This window comes from Bos indicus, chromosome 12, assembly GCF_029378745.1.
Source record: "Bos indicus isolate NIAB-ARS_2022 breed Sahiwal x Tharparkar chromosome 12, NIAB-ARS_B.indTharparkar_mat_pri_1.0, whole genome shotgun sequence".
NCBI classification, from domain to species: domain Eukaryota; kingdom Metazoa; phylum Chordata; class Mammalia; order Artiodactyla; family Bovidae; genus Bos; species Bos indicus.
In genome coordinates, this window is record NC_091771.1 from 25,538,821 (window position 1) to 25,565,638 (window position 26,818).

General features: G+C 45.8%; 1 protein-coding gene across 4 annotated transcripts in view; it reads left to right on the forward strand.

Moving 5' to 3' along the window:
• The window catches only part of DCLK1 (doublecortin like kinase 1), a 432,884-nt gene extending 420,906 nt beyond the window's left edge, over positions 1-11,978 (forward strand). For all 4 annotated transcript variants that reach the window (XM_070800188.1, XM_070800189.1, XM_070800190.1 and 1 more), the window contains one exon: positions 5,922-11,978. In XM_070800188.1, the coding sequence (XP_070656289.1) occupies positions 5,922-6,086 (165 nt within the window). In that variant the 3' untranslated portion in view covers positions 6,087-11,978. The remainder of the gene's footprint in view (positions 1-5,921) is intronic.
• The last annotated feature ends 14,840 nt before the right edge of the window (positions 11,979-26,818 follow it).

Genomic DNA, 26,818 nt, shown 5'->3' on the forward strand with positions numbered 1-26,818 from the left:
TCCTTTGGTCCGTTGTTGGTTCTGTTTATCAGGATCCCCCAGTCCGCTGTTAGCTGGCTGTAGCCCCGCGCACCACAGCTGTCATCATTGGGTACGTGTGTAAAATAGCTAGATCAGAGCTTCCTATGTGGTTACTACTGGCCAGCTCCAGCATCTCAAGAGATTGCTTGCTCACCTCTAACCTGTAATAATTAGCACCAAAATGTGATAATGCAGGCTTCAGATTTTCTTACGAGCGTTTAATGAAGTGATAACTTACTGAGGAAACACTTGGGAATTCCACAGCAAGTCCATCCATGTCTATTGTATGAGCTGCAAACTGTGAGCAAAATAAACTCATGAAATAACAAATCCGTTAGAAAGTCTTAAGTTTTAATGGAACATCAAGGCTGGGGACAACCTTACCTTATAAAGACAGGCATTAGGGAGGAGAGACCCTATTTGCTTGATATCTGGGAAATGTTTGTGATTGAGAAAGAGGAGAGCAGGCTTTCAGAAATGGTTGAAAGAGCCTGGAATTTAAATCTATGAGGCAGCACTTTAAAGGGAAAGTTATGAATGTTTTCTGGGGAGAAAATTACCAATTGGATAATAAATATTTTTGTAGCATTGCTCTTAAAAATTATGTATTGGCGTATTATTCTTCTTTGCAGAATTCATCTGTCCTTAACTACCTGTAGGGGCTACAGAACTTAGCTGAAAAACTTGAGCAACGCAGATTTTAGAGGAAAGTTAATTTTATAGGCACAATTAAAATTCCAAAGAGATCATATATGACAGAGCTTATTGTGATAAGACACTGGACCACGATCCAAGGTTATTTAGTGGATAAATAGGAGTATCAGAGATTATTAACTTTATCTGATGTAAGCATTTGATCATATCTAAAACATAAACTGCATTCTTAAATATTAAGACTCACAATATCTTTAACTTCTTATTCTTTTATACTATAGAGTTGCTTGGAGTTCTGTTTTGTTGTTATTCAGAAAGTATATAATCATCTAAAACAACATAATTTTGTATTAGCTAAGAGATATTTAATATACCCTTCGATGTGTGCCACAATTGGCTAGGCAGTCTGGAAAATGCAAAGAAGGAGCTTGCATAGGATTTGGAAACGATGCACAGAAAAGACCTGGGTGTAGTAAATGTCCAAAGTCTGGTCAAGACAACACTTGCCTGAGGAATTTAGAAAGAAAAAAGTGTGATGCAGAAGGTGAGATTTGATCGAATCTTAGAAAACAGAAATGTGAGTGGGCAGGAAGCGAGAGAGGGTGATGTCAGGTTGGTGAACACCTTAAGCCAAGATGCAGAGGCGAGCATGACTGAAGCACCTGCAGAGAGCTATCAGTTAGCACTGTTGGGGTCTCACGTGAAGAAAACCCAAACCCAACTGGCTTTCAGCAAAAAGGAGAAGTATGATTTTATACAACCTGAGAGGTTCAGAGGCTGGCTGTGGCTTCAGTCATGGGTGGACTCAGTTGTCAGCAGCCTGGCTGTCTTTCCACCCCTCCTCTTTGCCTCCCTGTAATGGCTTCAGTCTGGAGCTTCACATGGTACCACCTCCAGCCTGGCCACCCTCTCAGCTGGGAGTCACTGTGAGTCCAAATCGCTGGGTAGTCTCCTCTGGCCTAGGAACTGGGTGGGGTGCCCATCCTGAACCAACCACAGGTCCTGGGGAACGCAGTCAGCACAGGCTTGCTTCTGGGTCACAAGCCAGCCCTGCCCCACCCTCTGAGATGGAGGTAGGGTGCCCTTCACTGGGACCACAGATTGCGGGAGCGGGGGGTGTCTGAAGGGAAACGGGCATGGTTAACTATAAGCAGAACAAGCGGGTGCTGTGTCTGCTAATGGGGACACTGGGTCTCCTGACGTCACAGGATTATTTTGAGTGATATTAAGAACTAGACGCTGGAAAATTTATTGTAAGCACATTGTGACTTCTAGGACAAGGAGTTTGACTGCATGAGGAACTGTAAATAAATCAGTCGTGGGCAGACTGACCTGTCAGCTGGGTGCAGGACAGCCCGGGGGTTGGGTGTGCAGGAGGAGGGAAGTCCCAGGACCTCTGTTGTACTTGCCCACAGTTCAAAAGCTGCACGTCTGAGAGCATCTTCTTTGTGCTGTGAACTGTGGAGACACAGACAGGATGCCCAGACCTGATCCTGCCCTCCACAGCGTCCGCAGAGTGGCAGGGAAGACTGTCTCAGAGTCGGTCACGGTGCAGGCAGGATGCGCGGTGGTAGCTGTGCTGGGCTTCATGGGAATGCGGAGAAGTTCTTAAAGTGAAGCTCAGTCCCTCAAGGCGGAAGCAGAGTGAGCAGGGGCCCAGGGAGCAGAGGCCTGGGGGCAGTGACGTCCTCTGGATCATCTCTGAGAGCAAGTGTGTTGGGAGCCCTAAACCCTGCTTGTGGAGCCTTTGAGAATATTGAGCAGATCTGGGTGGGTTGGAAACTGCCCACCTGTCATCATGCCCAGGTGTCCCTCGAAGTTCACAGGCCCAGAATGGGACTGTACACGCGGGGAACCCTGGCCTGCTGTCCCTGAGAGAGTCCTCGGGTCTCTGGCATGGGAAAGCCCTGGGCTTTTGGCCTTGGATGCTGCCTGTGGTCTGGGTCTCCTCCCCAGCTCACTGTGGCTGGGGACTGAAGAAGGCAACCCCTGGAGTGCAGTGGCTCCTTCGAGTTCTGTTTCAATAGACTTTAGAATCAGTGGGAAGAAGCTGCCTGAGCCGGGAGGAGAACCGAGTTCTGTTCCTCCTTGGTGACAGGGGCGGGTCTCTCCGCATGCCTGGGCCCAGGCAAGGCCCCGGGCAAAGAACGCTTTACAAATGCTTTCTCAATGTGGAGTCTATACATACAGCAGAAACAACCATCACACCCTTTTCCATGACCTGTGATCGTGACATGCTGTGTTTTCAACAATAGAAAGTGAAAGTGAAGTCGCTCAGTCGTGTCTGACTCTTTGGGACCCCATGGACTGTAGCCTACCAGGCTTCTCAGTCCTTGGGATTTTCCAGGCAAGAGTACTGGAGTGGGTTGCCATTGCCTTCTCCAGGCGATCTTCCCAACCCAGGGATCGAACCCGGGTCTCCTGCATTGTAGGCAGATGCTTTACCCTCTGAGCCACCAGGGAAGCCCAGGAGCTGCTGTCAAGATCCTGGTGACTCAGCACAACTGAAAGCCTAGGAGCATCTGAGCACCGGGGCCTAGCAACAAAGGCCAGCGTTTAAAAGCTGCTCACTAGAGAAGGTGGCACGAGGGGCTAGAACTGACCACTTAAGTGGGACAGAGCAAAGGGCTGGCCAGGCAGAGGGACAAGGAAGGAAGAGAATATGATTTGCCCCTGAGAGCATCTGGAGGAGTGAACGTGAACCTAAGGGAATGGTGCCATCCAAGCTGTGAGTGCACAGACAGGGCATTGCGGTGCCGGAGTAGAAATCGCCTGTCAGTGGCTGCCCCCAAGAGCAACTTGGAGTGGTTGAGTCCATGATGGGGAAATGAGGCAGATGTGGAGAAGGTGCTAGTGAGGGCGAGAACGCACTCTACATTCTAATGTGAGCTGGGTTCTGCATCGCTTTCCTCTGACCTGCAGTTCCTTCATTTTAAAACATCTTACATTGTAAAGAGAACAAACAAACCTCCACCTTATATTTCTGGGAGTCTTTGCTATTTCGAGAGCATGTGCACTTCTGTTTTTACCTTTTAACAACTCAGGAGGGCGGCAGGGGGCGGGGTTATCCTTGCTCCTTATTTACCTGAGAACTGAGTAAATGGTTCCCACAACCAGCAGTGGACTGAGCTACTGCTGCTACTAAGTCATGTCAGTCGTGTCCGACTCTGTGCGACCCCATAGACGGCAGCCCACAGGCTCCCCCGTCCCTGGGATTCTCCAGGCAAGAACACTGGAGTGGGTTGCCATTGCCTTCTCCAATGCATGAAAGTGAAAAGTGAAAGGAAAGTCGCTCAGTCGTGTCCGACTCTTAGCGACCCCATGGACTGCAGCCTACCAGGCTCCTCCGTCCATGGGATTTTCCAGGCAAGAGTACTGGAGTGGGGTGCCATTGCCTTCTCCCATGGACTGAGCAGGACTCCAAATATCTAACTCAAAATCCAACATGCAATTTTCTCGGCAACACTGGGGAACCTGTCTGCTAGTCAGTATTCAGTTTGATGCCAAGTGATTTTTTCTTTCTCAAGAAGGTAGAAATATTTTTTATAACCAAGAGAAGAGTTTATATTACTCTGGATTTAACTACAGAGTGGTGTTTATGTACATCAGACTAAATAGACTCCTGCTTTTTTATGTTCAACTCTACACAAACAGAACATTTTCAGTTTGCTTTGAAAGCAAAATACCATGTGTTGTAACTTTACAATGTTTTAAATAAAGTTAGGGATTTAAGTTTATGATGCTGAAAAATATCAAAAAGTCGGCGGGCATAAGACCAAGAAGGCCTCACGTATAAGTACGTGAGGGCCCTTAAAAGTTCTACAGGTTGGTGAATCAAAGGTAGACATTTCAATACTTATTGAATTATTGTATTAAAAATCCAGTGAAACGAGAAGGGAATTATTAAAGTTTATCTTCCTCATCAATTTACAACACTGTTACTCAACATGTGGGTAGTTTTTAAAGCCGAGCAGTTCAGCCTAACGAAGCCATTTACTGTACTGGTTCTACACACTGCCTCTCTTTCTCTCTTTATTACTTCATTTTGTAACTTTGATTGCCCCATTTTAGATCTAAGATTGCTCTAATGCTACACTGCAGTTGTATGAGGGGCTTAGTTTTCACTTTGTTCTCAGAACCCGGCCGGCTATAAATTTATCTCTGTTCTTTGAAGAAGTTAACAGTAAATTTCCAAGAGGAAAAATGGTGGTATATATCCCTGTAGAGGAAAAGTAATCTCTTAAAAGCAGAATAACCTCCAGGCTACATCCTTTTAAAGAGGGACTTTCAAACAAGGATGCCTTCAAACTTTTATGTGTGTTCTGTATTTTTCTTCAGGCTTTGTACCTGCTCTCCTGCTCTCTGTGTAAGGTTTCTCTGTAATGAGCCATCCTGCTCACACCCATTAAAATCTGTAATGAAGCCATGCCCTTCCCAATCCTGATGTCATAATAACTTCCAGAGCACATCCTGGAGACGATCCGAGGTTTCCTCCGGAAAAGGAGGCAGGAGTTGGAGTCCCTGACGCTGAACCTCAGTTCCGTAGATTCCCATGTACTACAGTGAAAACGAACTTTGTAGAGGGAAATCCATGGGAAGGTTTCCATCAGGTTTAATTGCATTCAGAGCAGTTTTCAACGTCAGAGCTGGTTCATTCAAAGTAAACCCACCCTTCCCACACTCCCTCGTCAACAGATAATAAGATCATTTAGAATGAGGAGGTGCTAAAATAAAGGGATGAGCTTGTGGCTCAGTTTCCGTGTCTGACAACTTCATCACCTCTCGTCTTTTATTATACAGCTGCCTGGAGCTGCATGTTGATGAACGAGGCACTGCCCGGTGTCCTCGCATGTCAGGCGCACAAGCCCTGGGCTCCCGTTTACCGGCGGGGCTGGGGGAAGGGGGGTCTCTGGATAGGCTGGGAGCAACCAAGGGTCACAGATGTGGAGCTCAGGGAAGTCTAGGGAGGGCGGGCGAGAGGCTGAACATCATCCATCCTGCCTGTGCCTGCGATGTCACCACGAGGGGCTCGCAGGAGCTGCATCTGGGGGAGCAGAGGGCACCCCAGCAGTGGTGACTGTGGGCACCGTAAGTGAGCCATTGTGGACGGTTAACTTTAGCCAGCATATTTTTCTGACTTCAGAAAGTTCCAGAAAGTGTCGTGCGTCTGTGTGTGTGTGTGTGTGTGTGTGTTTGCCGTTTCCTTCGGCCTAATTGTCCTCTTTCTCATTTTATGCCCCTGCTAGACCACCGCTCTTGATAAGGAGAGGCAGGTTTTCCGACGAAGACGCAACCCGGATGTGAGGAGCCGGTACAAGGCCCAGCCAGCTCCGCCGGAACTCAACTCGGAGTCGGAAGACTACTCGCCGAGCTCCTCCGAGACTGTTCGCTCCCCAAACTCGCCCTTTTAATAAGACCCTTTTACTCGAAGTCCTAGCTTAACCCTTTGAGACTCTGAGGTTTGTTTCCCCCACCCCCAAATTTATGTCAAACAGTTTCATCTGATCTACCTAGCACTCAATGCTTGAATGGCCGAGCAGAACAGTGTGTTTTTCTGGTATTCTTGTAGCGATTTCCCTTTTGCTGAATGAGACTGTGACATGTTGTTGGTGAAGATGACAACTTGCTGCTAATTGGGTCCTCAAAGGGTTAAGGCTATTTTGCGACTTTTAAAATGTAGAAGCAATGAATGTTTTCATCAGTGGAGCTAGGCTCTGCAGTATGTAACATAGCACGTGTTAACCCTCTGAGTGCATGGGATTTTATGGAGAATGCTTGAGGGAATCTTTCGGGCCTCTGGATTTATATGCACATGTTTCTTGATTTTGCTAGAGATTAAGAGGTTATTAGATGCTGAGATGTCCAGACAGGAAGAGCGTCTAGCATGCTGTCTTGCTTGTCCTTTTTTTGTGGGTTTAGAACATGGCAGGTTTATAACTTAAGCATCAGCATCCCTTTCCTCTTCACAATCCTATTAAGAAAGGGGCTTTTTTAAAGAAAGAGGTCTAACTGCCAGCTTCCCTGAGTCCTGCATCCCAAGTGAAGGGACCTGGGTCTGTGGCCAACAGCCTGACCCAGGATATAGACGGTGGCCCCCCTCCCCCAAATCACCTCCATATGAAGACGTGCTGATGACGCCCCAGAAATGCTGCTTCCACTTCAGCTGCTACTGCTGCCAGTGCAGACCCTCAGGAAGTCACCATAGCTTGCCCTGTACTTGGTGAGTCAGGGTCTGCCTGCTCAGTATGAAACATCTACAGGAAAAAAAAACAAACAAACTGGTGGAAAAGAGCAATAAATTGCCAGGTGCTCTACAGGGCTGGAATGTCAAACAGGAAGAGGCAACAAGACCCTGTTCTTGGTCTCATCTGCTTTTTTCACGCAGTTCAGTCTTCAGTGTGAGATCCACACAGAGTATGAAGTCCACACACACAACATGAAGTCCATACACAGGAGCAGCGCCCGGGACTAGGCGCCCAGAGGCAAGTGCTTTGCAAGGTGGCCAAGGAGAAAGCAGAGTGGACCAGCAGTCTAGAATATTCTCAAAATGCTTTTTAATAAACCATCGGTGAGATGATTCCACGTGCACCTTTAGGTTACTTACATATAGTCTCAGGGAGAACAGGATGGGAGAGCTAGAGGGTATCCCTGAGGATAAAACCTCCGCTCCCTAGGATGACCTTTATATAGCACTGTCTTTAGCTGTCCAGAGAGAGATGCTATTTTCTTTCTTTGGTCCAAGTCCTGTCCAACAGCTGTATTTTACTCCTGTTTCCAAATCTTTCTCCCTAGCCCTGTGTCTCCCCTGGAGTGTGTTATGCTTGGAATGGGGGCCCGCAGCAGCCTGCGGTCACTGCTTAGGTGCTTAGGGAAGAGGCTGGCCGGGGTGTTTGGCAAGGCAGGGTTTGTCCCAACTCAAATGTCCTCCTGAGGTTTGCTTCGCTCCCTGGCCGGGAAGACAACCATGATGGCTCATGAAATTTGCATCTAGATGGCTGGACAGCACTCACTGTCTCTGCTCTGAGATGTACTTCGACACCTGAAAGTCTTGAAATGTGTGTGCAGCACTCCCACAGTCAGTTCAGACACAGATCGGTCTTCAGTGGCCACCTTTTACTCTTCAGCTGATAAATGTATGGTCTCTATTACTATCGATCTAAAAATCACAGCATGCCATGACTTCTGCACCATGGTCCCCACCCCGCCCCTCGCTGCCCCCCCCGCAAGTTTTTGACTCTTTCACCTTTAGGTTTATCTCTTCTGTGTTGTCTTGCCATGTAAATATTGGGTCATTTACTGAGAGCACCCCCACCTGTTTTTTAAGAGAGTCCTGAAATCTGACACACAACATCACAAAGTGGCACAAATCAGTTGGGTTTTCTGGCGAAGAGGGGGCGGGCAGGATGCCAGGAAGGTATGGTGTAGGCAGATTCCATACAGTAAAGTACTCAGAACTGGTCAGAAATTACTGCTTTCTCTAGAACTAGAGTTCTTTAGAAAGCAAAGCACTATTCAAAGTAAGACGAAGGAGCAGGTTCCTAGATTGGCCTCAGTTATAAATGTGTGAATATGAAGAAAGCCTATGTGCGGAGACCTACCTGCGGTAAGACTGTGGTTTTCCTTGGGCCTCCCTGGTAGCTCAGTTGGTAAAGAATCTGCCTGCAATGCAGGAGACCCCAGTTCTATTCCTGGGTCAGGAAGATCCCCTGGAGAAGGAATAGGCTACCCACTCCAGTATTCTTGGGCTTCCCTCGTGGCTCAGCTGGGAAAGAATCCACCTGCAATGCGGGAGACCTGGACTTGATCCCTGGGTTGGGAAGATCCCCTAGAGAAGGGAAAGGCTACCCACTCCAGTATTCTGGCCTGGAGAATTCCATGGACTGTATAGTCCATGGGGTCACAAAGAGTTGGACACGACTGAGCAACTTTCACTTTACTTCACTTTCTTTCTCTGAATTAATTACTGCTTTTTCCATGGGCATTGTGTGTATGATGCCAGCATCTAGTGTACATACCTTACAGTGCATGGCTCAGGCCTTTTTCACCCAAGTCTTGAAGGACTGTGGACTGTGTAAAGCTGTGGCGTGTTTCCCATAACACTGCAGAGGGGCCGCTCGGAAGAATGCAGGGCCGTTCAGCATGGGGATCCCAGCGCATCGCTGCAGAATTTGAATGATCTATGCTGAATAAATAGTGGAATGAGACCTGTCAAGTAGAAATATTGAGTAATCAGATGGAATGCAATCTTTTCAGCACTAAGCTATCGAGATCCTGAATGTCAGAGATGTACTCAGAGGGTTAACAGACAAGCACAAGGCATGCTGATTACGTGGGTGTACCCAGACTGCTTTTGCTTCTTAGCCAGTGCTAATTTTTTTCACGACATTCTTGGGATAGTTCAAGTTTGAAATAATTAAGTGGTGGTGTTCTTTAAGGAATTTCTATAACCAAATTGATCTTATTTTTTATTTCACTTTATTAGAGAATAAATATGTACCATTATGGCAGTGTATCTCTGTACTTATCAATTTACTCATTGCCACAAGTGTCCCCATATTTTTCTTTTCTATGTATTTAATATAGCTTTTATGGTGGTGGCCTGGTGATGGGGACTGTCTTTCCTCTATTGATACATGACCAACCATATGGTATTTTCAAGGGGAATTTTAAGATTCATTTTGTTTCAGTTTTGGTAGTAGACTAGTTAAGGAAAAACTCTTTCATTACTTGCATCATGTAAACCATCTCTGTAGATGAGAACCGTTCATATTGATGAACACATTTTTTTTTTTCTCAGCACTGTAGCAGAAACCATTTATTCTCATAATCAATGCATATGTGATTTGCTCCATATCGTTAGAAGGAAAAGTAAGATTTCGGTCATTGAAAATGTTTTTTCTGTAGCCCTCATCTGATTTTACACGTGGTGCATACTAAAATAAGCAGAGAAAAAAATGCAAATAAACTACTGAAAATGCTTGGTGTTCTGTATTCAGTGAGACCTTCCTAGAACCTGCTCAGCACCCCCATGGGTGGTGCTCAACAGGCCCGTCAGATATTGTTGAAAGAAAGCAATATATCCATAAATGAAGGCTAAAATTGCAATCCTTTACCCTTTGAGGCATATTTCAGTTGGAAAAAAGAAAAGAAAAGAAAAATTGGCTTAACAGAGGGTCACAGAGCTACTGTGTGACCAAGGCTCACGCACGTTAAATCATGGCTGTCTGCTGGCCAGTGGCACCCATTACACAACTCTGTCCCCGTGCTGAAGGGCAACTGTGCTTGAGGGAGAGCTTTCTTCATATTATTGTGTTGCCCGATAGCCCTTCTCTGGGTCAGGATCTGTCAGCATTTCCATGATAAACTTCTGATTTCAAAGGTTTTTAATTTGATCATAAAAAGGTGCCCCAGGCTGAAGTTTGCTATAGAGGGCCTGTTCCAAAGAATGAAGGTTCACTGCCTTCTTTTCTCTGCCCAATTCTGCAGAGAAAAGAATAACCAAAAAGAAAAAAAAGAAAATCTGGTATGTCTCCCCTCTTTCCTTGTAATTTCAGAATTGTGGAAAGCACCATGATCCAAGATGGTAGTTTAATATAATTATTCATTTGGGTATGGGTTAAAAAAAAATTAATGAGTCACCTGGCATATATTGTAGATAACATATCTTTTCTATAATTTGTAAATCATTAATTTTTTAAACTGCTACATGATTTGGGAGGGGTGGGGGTGGGAATCCAATCAAAGATTTTTTTAAAACTTGAAGTTGGTCAGTTCAAGGGTTAGCCTTTCCTGTGTGTTGTCTGCCATTTCCATTAGGAGTTTGGGGAAAAAATACTCTCAGACAGACCCTTATTTTGCATGCAGTGATAGAGGGTCAGATATGTGCTTCTTTGGGAGATACGGATTTCTTTAATCAAGTTTCATGAAGCCATTCTAGTCTGTTGGGGAAAATAGTGATTAAAAGCACTTCCAAAATTAACATTTTTGTCAATTCTGATATGATAAGGCGTGCATCAATGGACACACTTCACACATTTTTTGGTTTAAAGACAAAAAAAAAAATCAATGAAACTTGAGAACACATTTGATCACTGCAAATGTGCTTTAAAAATTGGCTCAATGGTGCTTATACATGAAACAGTAACAAATGGGGTCCCTAGGACTGTCAGAAGGAATCTTTCATTTGTATGTAATTACATACTTGAGGAGGAGGTGCTTTTAAAGCAGTCTTTCATTTTTTAATCATCTCAAATATGCAACCATCCATCCAGTAACATTAAGGGTCATAAACTGGTGGGAAACAGGAAATTCAGTGTAGAAGCTTAGGATGCCTCTGGGTGAGGTGGTCTTTATTTCCCCCTTTGGTTTTTTTTGTGTGTGTGTTGCTGTTGTTGTCGTTCATGGGCTTCAATGCTGAAGCTATGCGATCATTTTTCAGTGAGTGAGCTTCTAACTGGCAGGTGTTTTGATCACGGGGTTTGCAATCTCTCGCCCTTGGAGACAAGTGAGGGCTCTAGTTTCATTCTTTTTCATAAAGGAAGTGCAATCTCTGTAATTAAATCCTACCTGTAAATTTCCTCGACATTCTTTTTTGGCCCACTGACATGAGACCCTTAATGTTGCTTCAGTGTAAAATTGTATATTTTTGTCTGTGATATACTTTATTAACTTAAAGTAAATAATAGTTCTGAAAGCCTTCACTGTTGGTATTAAGAGAAAGTAGGGTTTTAAAAGTGATGATAAAGATGCTATAATGGCAATTCATTCCAGTCCAATTGAATGCGGTAAGAAAAAGACCTTGAATAGTTCTCTAGGGACAATTTCTCACTGGCCATTGACATTAATCTTTGATGTATTCTTAGAAAAAAATTTTTTAAAATTGAAACTGGTCCAAGGTTAGAGTCATATCCTCGATAACTATTTTTTTTTTATTTTATTAGGAAATTAATAATAGTCTTTTTCATTCTGGGTGAAAGAAAATTATTAAAGGATTAGTTGAGTGTGAAATTAAATAGTATTTTGCTCATGCATACTGAAAAGGTGGGCTCGGAACTTGATGTATTTAAACAAGTTTCTGAAAGGTTTCAATTTGGTGCAAGAAAAAAAATTCAATGTTTCCTTTGAAAATACTGAATTTATCAATTGCTGCATGGATCAGATGGCACAGGTTAATCTTTGATTTTCAAAATCTTAATGAAGTAACTATCAAATGATTTGTATCCATGATTAAAGCTGGAATGAGATCTGATTTTTTTCCTAATCTCTCAGTTTAAGCTAATAAATGTAGGTTAATGTGGATGAAATCATCTGTGATATATTATGTTCATTTATCAACTGAGCTTTTTTGATGTTGCCTGTTTTTATGTAAAACATGTTCTTAAAGGTTAATAAAAGAATAGTACTTGGTGTATGAACTACTACGTAATGCCCGAGCTCCAATGTCCACTCCTCAGTTCACTCTGCCGCAATGGAGTAAAATTTCATTTCAGTTCAGTTCATAATTGACACATTCAGTCCACGAAGGAATAACCCAGCTGTGTTCTTGGGGGGAATTCTCTCTATGCAAGGCTTTAAAAATTAGTCATGCGGTCAGAGTGTAGCTTTCCCACATGTCCTTCGTGGCAGAGTGTCTATTTCATGAGCATAATTCAAAAACAACTATTCCAAAAATGTCCCTTTTCATATATTACCTTCCCGCCTGGGCCAGTGACTCGGATATACACAAAGAAATCAAATACCATTCAGCCCGACTTTATCCTTCCACCTATCTGCCCCAGCTCTCCAGAGAAGAGTGTTGTTTTATCCACTACCCTGTAAATTAGCTGCTGTTTTTTTTTTTATAGTGATGTCCTATTAGGCAACCCACGTGTGATATTGACCTGAGAGAAAATTGCAAAAATGTACAGCGGAATCAAGTTCTTTCCTACGTGAGTTGTTCAGAGATAGGAGATTGAAAACTCGGCCAGCAAAAGTGATTCCAGGTCCCCTGGTGTCCTATGAAGGTGCCAGAGGATCTCAGAGCACTTGTAAAATTAGCGATCCCCTTCCCAGCCATCTACATGCGGCCGCTGCCGCCGCGGCTGTTGTTTTGCCTTTTGCTCCTCTGCAGTGAAATTGCTAGGTCCTTTCTAGGCTTTCAGGGCAACTGCTGTGAAACAATAGCGAAAGTGATTGTTTCCTAAGGACCATTACCTTGTTTTATGAGGCTGGCAGTTTCCCCAAAAACCTGCCATCAGAAAAAACAAAAAATTGCCCCGACACAGAAACGTCAAACGCTACTGGCATCTCTGGGATTGAGGAGGGTAATACTGCCATGTCAGGAAACTGGGAGATGGGCGTTCCAGCGGGGCGGGACTAACGTTCAGTTAAGGAAGTTTTGCACATGGAGGTAAATGGGTAACAGGGAAAGCGGCATCCCGGGGAATTCCTTACACACAAGAGAGGCTCTGCCTTGTCTTCGAAGGTAGCCAGCTTCCCCAGCTCCAGAAGGGGCACCGAGGGAAGACGGGGAGCCCCGCCCAGCCAGCTGGACCAGCCAAACTCACGCTGGCCGCCAGCTCTGCGACAGATGTCCTTGCCAGCTTGCCTGCACATCCAAATCGTTCATTCAAATGTTTCTTGAGTAAGTGCCAACACCGCACTTACTGGGGCACTTCACTGGGGTTTAGAAAAGAAAAGGGAAACTCTGTTGTCCATTTTCATTTTTACTATGATCAGAAGATGTTAAAGACAAGGACAGGGGTCTCCAGAAGAAAGCTTTGCTATTTTTTCTGAGACTCCTGGTCTGGGGTTCAGACAACCCGGACATCATCAGACCCTGTGGTTACAGCAACTTGGATTCTCCCACTCGAGGATGTGTTTGCCATCTGCCTGTTCGGTGGTGCCCACACCCTGTGACACCCTTGGCTCTGCTCCTGGCCCTCTGAGGTAGAAGGCCTCCCAGAGTCCTCTCCTCCCTTCGTAATTAGCACGCGATTTACAGCTGTCCTAAACTAGCACATTTATTCAGCAAGCATCGTCCAGGACCTACAGTGAGTGACGCGCCGTGGAGGCGGAGATGAACAAGACACAATTCCTGTTCTTGAGAATCTCAGATCTGGTGAGAACTCTTCTCTGGATGCCCACGAGTTGGGGCACCTGATTTATTACTCACAGATGGCCGAACTCCAGTTTGTCGGGGGCCGAGGCACCCCTACCAGCCTGAGACTGGCCCTTTCAGCCTGCTAGGTCTGCAGGCCAAGCTTCAGTCATGCGCACACGCATCTGTGGCTTGCTCTCTTACAACAATTCAGAGATCTGTGTGTTGCCCTTAGAAAGCCCCTGGAAGGAGGCAAAGAAGGGGAGGAAAGCGGAGAGCAAGAGTGGGAGGGAAGGAAGGAATGACAGCTGCCAAGACTGAAGCTGCCCGGGTCTTAGGACCCAGAGTGTCATTTGAGGGTAAGAATACTAATATCTCACAGAAAAGTGAAAGTGAAGTCACTCAGTTGTGTCCGACTCTTTGCAACCCCATGGACTGTAGCCTACCAGGCTCCTCCATCCATGGAATTTTCCAGGCAAGAGTACTGGAGTGGGTTGCCATTTCCTTCTCCAGGGGATCTTCCTGACCCAGGGATCGAACCTGGGTCTCCCGCATTGCAGGTGGACGCTTTACCCTATGAGCCACCACAGTCTCAGCTCAGAGTCTCACAGTGTGCTCCTCAAACCCAGTCCGAGGACATGCTCTGTAGAATCACAGGGCATACCTTCCTGTAGCTTTGACATGGCTTTGGTCTCTTCACCAAAGTGAGTGGACCCCCCTTCCCCGAGACAGGATGAGCAATAAGATCCCACCAATGGCACCGTCAGTGCATCTCTTTAGGAAGCAGAAGGTGAGGTGTTTCCCAAGAATGGTCTAATTCTCACCCCTCACTGCCCATTGACTTCCGGGAACTTCTCAGAGGACCTGCAGCCGGTAACGGGATTTCAGCCTGGGGGACCCTCTCTGCCATCCGCCCTCAGGGCACACCCTCTAGTCCCATTTCCAGCAAGCCCCTGTCAGGCGCCAGTCCCATTTCCAGCAAGTCCCCTGTCAGGCTCACAGGATCCGTCCTGGGATCACGAGATGGAAGATCTAACCGCTGGGGTCTGGTGTGGGAAACCAGCGAGCAGAGGGGCGGCACCCAGCACGGTCAGGGCTGTGAGGAGAGAGCCGGGGTGCTCCGTGGGCACTCTGGGAATTCACCTCACTGAGATACAGGGCTGGGGGCACTCAGAGGAGGCTTCCTGGATCAGGTGGCCCTAAGGGAGGGTCTGAAGGAGAAGCAGAGATCAGCCAAGAGAAGGAGAAATGTGCTTCAAACTGTAGGAACGGAGAGAACACAGCGGAACTCGGGGAGGGTAAGATGGAGGCTACGGCCGGGCCTGAGGAGGCCAGGATACAGCCCGGGCAGTGGGCCCCTCACACCCTCAGCTGGCACACAGAACAGGCGTGCGGGCCGGCCCATGTGGTCCACTGAAAATGTGGTGGGTAGAAACGAAACAGCCCAGATGCTGGGTCCCCAGGGCTGGTTAAAGGAGGAAGTGAAGCCGGGTGAACAGCACTTGAGGGAGCAGTAGAGACCCTTCCTTTTCTGAAATAATACGAACCCTGATGGATCCCTCACCGCAGTGACAAGAGGGCAGCCTCCCTGTGCAAACAGAGGACCTGGTCATGTGTTAACCCCTTCCTACAAGGAGTAGAGTCTCCAAATCCCAAAGCTTCTCGGATCACAGTAGGGGAAAAGAGTCACATCATTCTCTCCTGTGTTGCTTCACCGCTGGGGGGGAAAAAAAAAAGGAAAAGAGAAATCCACTGACCCTGAAAATAGCTCTCTCTCTCCTCCCTCCCGGACAAATCCACATTATCACCTTTCCCTACAGCGGGGTGATAATTAATGTTCCACCCGAGAGAGGTTTCGTTATTCCATCAGAATTACCTATTAATTTTCTGGATTCTTCCAACGAAGCGGTGAACTTGTCATGAAGGGCACGTTGTTCAGAATGTGAAATATCCTTTCATTTTCAACAGGTAAATCAAGGCCAAGTCAACCTAGACATGTTTAATTTCCTCTCTCAACATGGTTCCCTCTGTTCTCACGGCTGTGGATGTTTCTTTTTTTCAAGAACATTTTCTAAGTTCTCTGCTCATGCTGGGCAAATCGTTTGGGCTTCGTCAATAGCTTCTATTGTTTCCTAGCTTCTCAGTAGAGGAAGGTTCACGCTGTTTTCTTAAACTGGAAAACTGAACATTTCCTGCTCAGGATGGGAGAGAGACCTCATTCCAACACTTGCATCCACTGATTGTCTCAAGGGACGTCTCCTGCCCAGTGGTTTTGTGGGTTCTCCTGATTTGTCCACACCTTGGTGTGCTTCTCTGCAAAAATGTTGTCAATGGGTATGTATACCTGAATCCCTCTGCGTCTCACAACAGGGCTTCCCTCTCTCAACAAGTCTGTACCAAAAATGTCTGAGGAAAACACACCAAGGGCAGCCCTGCTGGAGAAAAGAAAGTGAAAGTCGCTCAGTCGTGTCCGACTCTTTGCAGCCTCATGGACTATACAGTCCATGGAATTCTCCAGGCTAAAACACTGGAGTGGGTAGCCCCCTTCTCCAGGGGATCTTCCCAACCCAGGGACTGACTGCATTGCGTGTGGATTCTTTACAAGCTGAGCCACCAGAGAAGCCCAAGAATACTTGAGTGGGTAGCCTATCCCTTCTCCAGGGGATCTTCCCTACCCAGGAATCGAACCAGGGTCTCTTGCATTGCAGGCAGATTCTTTACCAGCTGAGCTACAAGGGAAGCCTAGAAGGCAGGCAGTTGTCACCTGAGTAATCAGGTCTCTGGAATAACAGAGCTTGAAGCCTTGCCAGCCTGGAGGTCTGCTCACTACTGAGCCTCAGTCTCTGTAGTGTCAGCGGATCAGAGCCTCCATGAGTCCCTCTTACAGTAGCAAAGGTGCCCTCAGACTTAGAGGATCACTTCTATCCATCACAGTGAAGATTATCCAATTCAGCTCTGCCTCCCACTTGCCAGCAGGGAAGAACTTTCTAGGTGAGAGGGAGGCGAGGGTCTGTTGGGCCAAGTCAGGCCTCCTTGCACAGGCTCTTGCCTCCTCCCAGCGCTCGGCTCCACTCATTGGCGTTCCAGCAAAAATAGCCCCATAAACCCCTCCACAGCCACATTCATTCACCCCAAGCTGTAATCTGCACCCCTCCTCAGAGGCACATCTGTTTCCTGAAAACCAGGCGGTCACTCCACTATAAGCATCCAAGGTTTCGCTTCTCCTTAATGTGGCCCTATATCCAGACTGACCTCTGGGTAAACTCGACCCCCATCATAAGCCAGTGGGCCTGCTAGAGATGGAACTTCTCCATTTGGACATCTGCTGCATCAACATTTAGCTTTAAGAGCTCAGAACCATAACCACCGCGGCTTCTGTGCTGCTGTAGTTAGCAGGCTCCTTCCCCCTAACTCCACAGCATCCACGGTGGCGGCCGGCACCGGAGTTCCTAGTAGAATCACTACAAATTTATCCTGAAAGTATGTATGTGTGAGTGGTATGTGCAGTGTATGTGTCTATATGTATGGTGTGAACAGGCAGTGTGTGTGTGTGCATGGGTGTGTGTGTGTAGGAGTGTATGTGGTATGTATGTATGCATGTATCTGTGTGTGGTGTGAATACGTGGTATGTATGTAAGCATGTATGTATGCAGGGGTGTGCAGTGTGTATACATGCATGTGTGCATGTATGTGTGGTGCAAACGTGCTGTGTGTGAGTATATGTGCATATGGGGGGGTGATTAAAACACAAGCCCACATCACGGAGCACAGCCAGCTGCCCGCTGCAGGCAGCTTAAGTGTCCCAGGCGTTTGCCTTTGTATCACCCCCGTAAAGATGATCCCGACTCCCACAGCGTCAGGCTTCATAGTCTGTGGGGACACGGGCGCAGCTCCTGGCCAGAGCCGGCCTCCTAGGGCTCTATTTACTCTCCTTCACTGTCATCCACTTCATCCTTTGCTCCCAGCGCAGGAGGCCGCTGCAGTAACTTTAGATTTGAGCAGTCAGCTTCAAAAGTCTTGCCGTAAATCAGGGAGGCGCGACCTGGCACTTGGAAAATGAGACACCCTTTCCTCCAGACTGAGCTCCTATATTTTCAGCTTCAGGTGGGAGGACCCTGTCTGCCCACCTTCCCCCGACTCCGCCGCTCTTCACAGATATCTGATGTGAAAAGCTGCCTGCTGGCTATTGGCATCTTAAAAATGTTTACGTGTGAAATCACCAGACCATTATCTTTCCTCCACTTGAGCCCAGCTCTAACAATCAGCCGTTGCCCTCCAATATTGACTTTCTTTCTTCCTGTTGCTTTGGCTGACAGAAGGATGCCTGCTGGGACCCTGGCCGTGTCTCTGGAGAGTCGGGGGGAGCCCACTGTCCCCCTTAGCCTCATCTGGTGACGGGGTCACAGGAGGGGAAGGGCCACATTTGTAAGTATAAGCAAGGACTCATTCTGTGCAGCTGATGAATACTTCTGAGGGGGAGTGTGTGAAACTCCCCTGCTCCTGGGAAAGCATCTATTTCCTCTATTTGGTTCCAGCCATACCTAAAAGCCAAGTAGAAACCAGGGCGTCCAAGAAAGAGAATTCTCAAGTTCACGAACCACAGCTAATTGAATCCAACATGGCCCTCAGGCTGGCGGCTGTCTGAGCAGAGATCTCTTCACAGGCGTCAAGCTACTTGCTGTGAACGTTCTGTCAGGACTCCAAGCTAAGACCATAGGTCACCTATGAGGAGGGCATCATCAGAGCTTTCCCTCCACCTGGGACACATCACTGCACAGGCTCGGGGTCTCAACAGCGTGACGTGTCTACTTAGGACATTGAGTTCCATTTCCTTGCTTGGCAGGAAATGTGGCTGGTGAGTCGTTGTGGGAGCCAACATGCTCCCTTATGAAACAGTCAAGAGGCAGTGAAGGGTTTGGGGTGGGGCGTGGCATACTGAGATGTATGCTTATAAAAGACCAGTAGAGGCTTGTGTGAAAGGGGACAAGCTTGGCAACTGAAAAATCATTAGGTGACTGGCAATATTTTAGGAAAGACATAGTGAAGTCCTGACATGTGCAGTGGTGATGGGGATGAAGAAGAGGCAGTAAGGATGTGTTTAGGAGGCCAAAGCAACCAGTGCAATCTACTTATTTCTCTGTGGTGATTTGGTGAGTGTGGCATGACTAAACAGGAGGGAAGATGATAGGGCCAGTGTGCTGGGGTGGGAGACCAGCTTGCTTTGGGATATATATATTGAGTTTAGGGGACAACCTGCAGAACAAGTCTGGGCTGCACACAGGGGTGAGGAAGTGCACCAGAAGTGGTATTTAAAACCTTAAGGAGCAGATGCCGCCACTGAGCAGAGTTAAGAATGCAAGTAGAGAAGAGGGCTGAGGAAGGCGCCCTCAGGTGGGGAAAAAAACAGGGAAACTTCTGGTTATGAATCAAGTCCTGGTCATCTGGGGCTGGTTGTTATAGAAGTTATGGCCTAACTTCCTGAACTGTCCCCGGGGATGGCGATCTGAAGCTTCCAACAAGTCTGATGGATAACAGGCTGGCTTCCTGGGGTTGCTCAGTGTACATAAAGGATTGGTTTCACGGGCTTGTTGCTGAAGGTTGCAGGTCAAAGTTATATTTTTATATATGGTCTGGTATTGTCCATCTGTATATTCAGTCTCCAGGGGTGCAGATTTAGCTTCTGGGAGCCTTACTGAAAGCAGTTTCAGAAATGCCAAGAGAGCAGACAGTACAGGGACAAACAGGAGGTGAGCACATACAGATATGTACGCCCTGCGCACATGCAGCATATGCGCCCCCTGCCCGTTCAGGGATATTCTGTTAAGAGCAGGAGTAATAAAAGGGTGATAAGCCTCCAAGAATGTTCAATCTTTAAAAGAATGAACTTGGACCTTGTTAACAGGATGAGAATAAGCCACCATGAAGGGGGTTGAAAATATCAGATGGCCTGGTAGATATCTCATATCTCATGCAAGACTCATATGGACCTCTAATTTCATCAGATCCAAAACTGAGCTCACATTCTCTCTTGCTGCAAACAAATTTCATTCTCTGAACACCCTGGATTAGTGGGCACTCCCCTCCAACCAGACATCCATGTCATTGAATCACTAAGTTCTATTGAGTCTACCTTCTAAGCACCATCATGCCCATCTCCTGCTCTTCAATCCCACGGCACTTTGGTTTACAATCTCAATAATTTTCAGTTGTTCTATTGTGACAGGTTTAAACCTGGTCCTTTAAACCCCTGTCTGTCCTATCTTAAAACTGCTGAATTTTCTTTTTAAAATTCAAATCACCATATTTTTCTGCTTGCATTCTTTCAATGATGCCCACAAGATAAACAGCCAGCTTCTTAGGATGGCACTCATTCATTCTCTCCACAAACAGTTCGTAAGCATCTATGATGCACCAGCCATTGTGTTGGGTACTGAGTAATAACAGGAAACCAAATAATAATAGGAAACCAAATAAATCAACCCCCTGGTTCCTGAAGTTCACAGTCTAGTGGTGGATAGACATTAATCAGATAATTGCACAAGTGGCGTTTCAGCTGTGATGAGCATTATATAGGGGTACAATGAGAGAATCTGAGAGGGAAATTTGATGGAGACAGGAGGTCAGGGAAGGTGTCATGAGGTGAGATTAGAAAGCTGGGTAAGAGTTAATAGCAAAGAAGAGGGTAAAGAGCATTCTGAGACGAGTTTATGCAAAGCCTCAGTGGTGGAAGTGAGCATGCTAACTCAAGGGACAGTGTGGAGGAAGAAAGGTCCGAGACACCTGAGAGACAGGCTTGGTGGGAGATGGTGGTTTATCTTTATCCTCAGGGAAACTGATGGGTTTTAAGTAAGAGGTGGAGGTGGTGATGGGATCAAATGTTCATTTCAAAGAGATTACTCTGGCAGCAGTACAAGCTTTAAGAGGGTGGGGCTGAGCAGACAGGTAGAAAGCAGTACAGATAAACTCACTCTGGAGTGAGTGTGGGGATGGGGAATTGGGTGTTTAGGAGCTATTCTTAACAGGACTTGACCATGAGGGGTTTAAGCAAGAGCTGTTAGGGGTAATTTCCACTTTCTTGCTTACAGAAGGGATAATGGTCCCTCTGATTCCCTGAGTTAGGAAACTCTGGAAGAGAGCCAGCTTGAAGGAGGAGAGGTAGATGCTGAACTTAATTGTAGACATGTTCTTCTTGAGGCGACTCTGACACGTCCAAAAGACCTTGAGCGTGCAGTAGGATATGCTAGGCTGGAGCCCAGAGGAGACATAAATCTTCAGGCATCCCTACATGGGAACCCACTGACGGATGACGATGCTTGAGACAAGTGTGGAGTAGGAGGAGAGGGTCCAGGACTGAGCACTTAAGAGCTTCAACCTACAATGGTTGGATAGAGGAGAAAATGTGTAAGAGAAGAGACAGAGAAACAGCTGGAGAAGCAGGCAAGACCCAGGAGAGGGCTGTATTGTGAAAGCCAAGGGTAGAGAGTAAATTAAAGATTTTTTTTTTTTTAATGTTGGTAGAATTTAGCAATGCAGAGGTTATTAGGGATCCTTTAGCAGCATTTCTCAACCCTCTGTCATGGCAGAATGGAAAAGGATCCCTGCCTGATACCAAGGGTAGCCAAGAAAGGGTGGCGATTCCACTCCTAGGTGTAAATGGACATGTTATTACAGAACCGAGCAATTCCACTCCTAGGTCTGCATTGGAGAGAATCTGCTTTTCAATGCAGGGGACTCAGGTCCAATCCCCAGTTGGGGAACTAAGACTCCACATGCCGTGGAGCAACTAAACCCTTGCGACACAGCTAGAGAGTCCGTGAGCCACAACAAAAGATCCCACGTGATGCAACAAAGAAGCCGTGTGTGCAGCTAAGACCTGACACAGCCAAATAAAATAAAATAAATGAACATTAAAAAGAGTAAATTCTATGAAATGTGAAGTGAGACAGATCTTCCTAATCCTGCTAAGTGAGGGGCCTTTTGCACAGCTGGTAACTGGTCCTCTAAGTCCATGACACCTTGGCCCTCTGGTCTGACAAGGGACACCAAAATGCCAGTGCTCTCAGCGAAAACAATCTTATCTTGGTAATGTTGTTGTTTTTTTTAATTAAGACTTTTTATGACCCTTTTCTCTTCTGCCTCACCTGCTGCATGTGACACTCCCCTTCCTCGACACCTTCTCCTCCATTTCTACTCATCCCGTAAGAGCCCGTGAGTGCATCTCAGTCTCGGTGAAGACTGTGCCAACCTCACTCACCTCCACCCCAGCGACTAAACTGGGTCACCCCTGCTCGGGGCTCCACTGTATATTTACCACTGCTTATCATTAACTCTCATCTCCCTAGACGACGATTATATGTTTGCAGGCCTGTCTCGCCACACTGGAGCTTCTTGGGAGGAGCGCTCACCCGTGTTTTTCTATGTGTCACTTAGCACTGTGCCTAAAGAGAAGAGATGCTTAACAGATATTTTAAGGCAAAAGGATGGACTAACAGAGAGGAAGAATGCCTTAGGAAGCAACTGGGGTGTCAGTGAAGAAGAAAAAGCTTTCAGATTGTTGTAAGGTACTCTAGTTTTCTACATTAAAATAAAGAAACAACAATTACTGTCTATACATTGGCTAAAAGTGTGCCAGTGATGAGCATTCATCAGTAATGAACAAGTAGATGGTGGGAGTGTTACCCTACAACCTTCTTCAACTTAAGGGGTTGTTTATTTAGTTAGCATAAATCTGACTTTTAATAAGTTTTGTAGAAAGGATGTTTAGCAAGCAAATTTTACCCTGAGTACAGAGAAGTCAACACAGGCAGTGTCTTGATTCTCTAACATTTTGATGCCATTTTGATGTACTAATAGCTGCAGATAAGAACTGTACTGATCAAGTAAGAAGAGATGTTAACTAAATGTTAGCATATCTGGAACTGAAATAGTCAATTAGGATAATCTTTGGATAACAATTTCAAAAGACTCAAGCCCTAAACGAGGAATTATTCAGGGTTGATATTTTTCTCTTGGCAGTTAAAACGGCTGTATTATCAGCACTATCTTTTTTGTTTTGTATGTGTGCTCAGTCATGTTCAACTCTTTGCGACCCCATGGACTGTAGCCCACCAGGTTATTCTGTCCATGGGTTTTTCAGGCAAGAATACTGGAGGGGATTGCCACTTCCTCCTCCAGGGGATCTTCCTGATCCAGGGATTGAACTCCTGTGTCTCCTGCATTGCAGGTTGATTCTTTACTTGCGAGCCATCAGGGAAGCCCATTATTAACACTAGAAACCCCTGAAGCCAGAAACATAAAAATAAGACCCCACCAAGCCAGTGAGGCGGTCACCCCTAAGGGTAGTGGCTAGTTGAGTTACAATTTTATTGCTTGCAAAGATTAAGTATTAATACATCAAAAATTATTTTTAAATAAAAGGAAGGCTTGTTTATTGCTGAATTTTGGACATCATAAGCAAAGCAAAAGAAGGGGGGAAAATTCCACCCCGATGAAGACTTTAACATGTGTCCTCTAGTCTTTCACATAAACAGGATTATCCTGCACTTACCTACATATAAGACATTCAGCTAATATTTATTGAGCCCTTTAGGCAGAGGAGATGGTCACATAATTAAAACAAAGGGACGGAAAAGCCCTCTGTCCTGAAACTCGTATTTTACTTAGAGGGAAATATACATATAAGTATAAACATAATAAGACAATCATTCATTTTTTTTCACTGACTCTCAGACACCAACAGTATCAATCACCTCTGTTTGCATAATAAAACACATCAAAGGAAAGGCCATTCTTTAGGTCATTCCGGAGATTGGATTCAACTGATGGTACTTCTGGTCTCTTCTGAGATGACTTCTGCATCCACGGTCATCTGCCTATTAGTGAGGGAGCTCTCCTGGCTGTCAGTTGGGGCAGGGGAGGCAATTGGGCCGATTGTTTCTCATCACCCAGCAGGCCAGCTTATAGGGCCGGAGCCAGAGTTCCAAAGGAGAGACGGGATATATACCAGTCCTCCACAGAACCAGGCTCAGAACTGGCCCTTCATTTCTGCAACAATGTGTTAATCAAAGCAGTCCACAGGACTGGGCAACTTTTAGGGAGTAGGAAAATAGAGGAGCTATAAAGTCACATCAAAAAGCATGGATACAAGGAAGTAACCAATTGCAACCATTTTTTGGAAGCTATTCATCACTGTTGACTGTAAGGTCCACCATCATCTCATTCACCACTATGAAAAATAACAGCTGCCAACTCATTGGAAGACATATGTGATTGTCAGCTGCATCTCAATTTCATAGATGTTTAACTGTAGAAAAAAATATGCATCACAAATCAATGAAAGGTGATAGAAAGTCATAAGACGATGGGAAGAATATAAAACCAGTAAAGGTGATGAAGCGTGCCGGCAGTAGGGACACATGATGGAATGGTAATCAAAGCAGTCAAAGGAGACTTTGCTGAGGTTTGAGCAAAAGCTGGAAGTAGGTGAGGAAGGAGACAGGCAGGTATATCTGTGAACATCCAGCAGAAAAGCCCTGAAGTAAGAGTTTGCCTGGTGTGCTCAAGAAATGGGAAACGAGGTTGGGGTGGGGAGAATAAGGGGCAAAGGAGTAAGAGATGCAATCCAAAAGCTAATGGAGAGGGCTGTGCAGGCATTTCCTGTGTCTTTGACTCTGAGTGAGATGGGAGGCAGTGAGCACGGGGGACTCCGTGAAGAGTTTTAATGCCTTCACAGATTCCCTCCACTGCTGTCGGAAATAACCTGTGAGGTGTAATACCAAGAAGATGAGTGAGAAGATGTTGCACTAATTCAGCTGAGAGATGGTAGTGGCCTGCTCTAGGATGATAGCGATGACTCCTGTGAGGCTGAGATTCTGGGTAGATCTTGAAAGTAGAGGGTCAAAGGACATCATGATAACTTAGACTGGCTGTGACAATTAAAAAAATGACATTGAAGTTCTGTCCTGAGCAACTGGAAGGACAGAACTTCCGTTTGCTGTGGCAGTAGCCACCGGTAGAGCATATTCAGCAAGTGGGTAGAGAAAGATTTCTACTTCTTAAATTGACAGGATTGATTTTTTTATCTATTAAATATCCAAGTGTGTTTTAACCTTGATTTCTCATTAAAATGTCATGCAGGGACTTCCCTGGTGGCACAGTGGATAAGAATTTGCCTGCCAACGCAGGGGACACGAGTTTGATCCCTGGCCTGGGAAGATCTCGTATGCTGCTAAGCTCCAGCACCACAATACTGAGCCTGAGCTCGAGTCCACGAGTCGCAACTGCTGAGCTCATGAGCTGCAGCTACTGAAGCCCACATGCCCTGGAGCCCACGCTTTGCAATAAGAGAAGCCACCGCAATGAGAAGTTCGAGCACCAAAGCTAGAGAGTAGCCCCCACTCGCCGCAACTAGAGAGAGTTGCACAAAGCAATGGAGACCAGCAGAGCCAAAAAAAAACAATTAAAAAAAAAATATGTCATGCATATTGTGCTTGTTATTCAGTATTCTTCTACAACACCTTTTAAAAACAGCTGTATACTACTCCTTTTATGGATATACTACGATCTTTTTAATCATTGCCTACTGACGAACATTTAGATATTTTCAATAAATTATGAATACAAACATGGCTTCAAGTGAATAGGAAAATCTTTGGGTAGATCAACTATTTCCTTAGTATAAATACATCCAGTTGGAATTGCTGGGACAGAGAGCTTATCTACTTTTAATATACATGTGATCAAATCACTCTCCAGAGAAGTTGTATCAATTTATGTTCCCACCACAATGAATGACTGTTTTCTTAATTCCTTAAATGGGTCTTTATAGTCAGAGATTCAGATTAGAGAAAATATTTCCTGAGATGAAAACAATTTTACTCTAAATCCAACAAACCATTATGGCATACCTACTATCTCCTGGATGTGTGTCCTATATGTCTTGCCCTAGGCACAACTTTATTGAATTCCCAAAACTGCTAAACAATTATTAAGAACTGAGCCCAGAATCCAAAGTCAGAAAGTGACCATGTCAGGATGTGAACCCTAGGTCCAATGGCTTGTGTACTGAAGGGCAGCGACAACCTCGATGCATTGGGCCCACTGAGAGTCACAGGGCACCCGTGTGGGCCGACAAGAACAAAGATTAAGGAAACAAACACGCAGATTTCCAAAAAGAGCCCCATTATTCCTGAGGGTGGGTACCAACCAACATGCAAAACATCAGAGCGTGAACAGTAAAGATAGAATGAAGACAGAGGAGAACGGCTCACCCTGTGAGCACTGATATGCAAGTGCTGTTGAAAGAAATCAGCGGTTCAGGGAGCTGAGAAGAGAGCCTGAACATTCCCGCAAAGAAAAGAAACAAGAGCTTGAAGTCATGTCCTTCCATCGTTGTCCCACAGTTGTACAGAAGAGGAGAAACAAGACAGTTGGCCAGAAAATATACACTATGCGGTGAAAGGAAATTATGATGTAACCAAGGCCATGGAAACCAAGCCAAGAAGGCTGGGTGATTAAATTACTAAGGTTGAACCCCCAGCTGGGAGGAATCCAAGAGGAAGAAGGAGGTGTGTCCATATGTGTGAAAATAAGGCATTCCACTCATAGACATTTTCAGGAGGCCCTCAAAAGGCAAACAGCAACCACAGCGTGGTAAGACCAAAGTTCTGCTACACACTGCCAGGCATTTCAGATGTAGGAAACATTACGGATTAGGTGGAGGGGTGACGAGGCAAGAGTGAAATATGCTATTATATGGTAAAAGTTAAATAAAGAGTAACTCTGAGGAGGCAGACAGCTATAGCAAAGAAAGTTATGGAATCCTCTTCACCTTAGACGTGTCAGTGAGGCGCACAGGTCAGGGTCCTGCTGGGCTAAGAACGTGGTTCTGGGTCTAATCGTCTGCTCACGACCATGGCTTTCACCTCTACTGTGCGTTCTCAAAGGAAACGTGACCCTGCTGCCTTGATTCAAGGTTATTCTCAGACCTTTAATCTCGGGTATGGCAGTGCATCTTAGTCCAGCAAGAGGCCCAGGTGACAATCAGCTTTTTTTTTTTTTTAATTG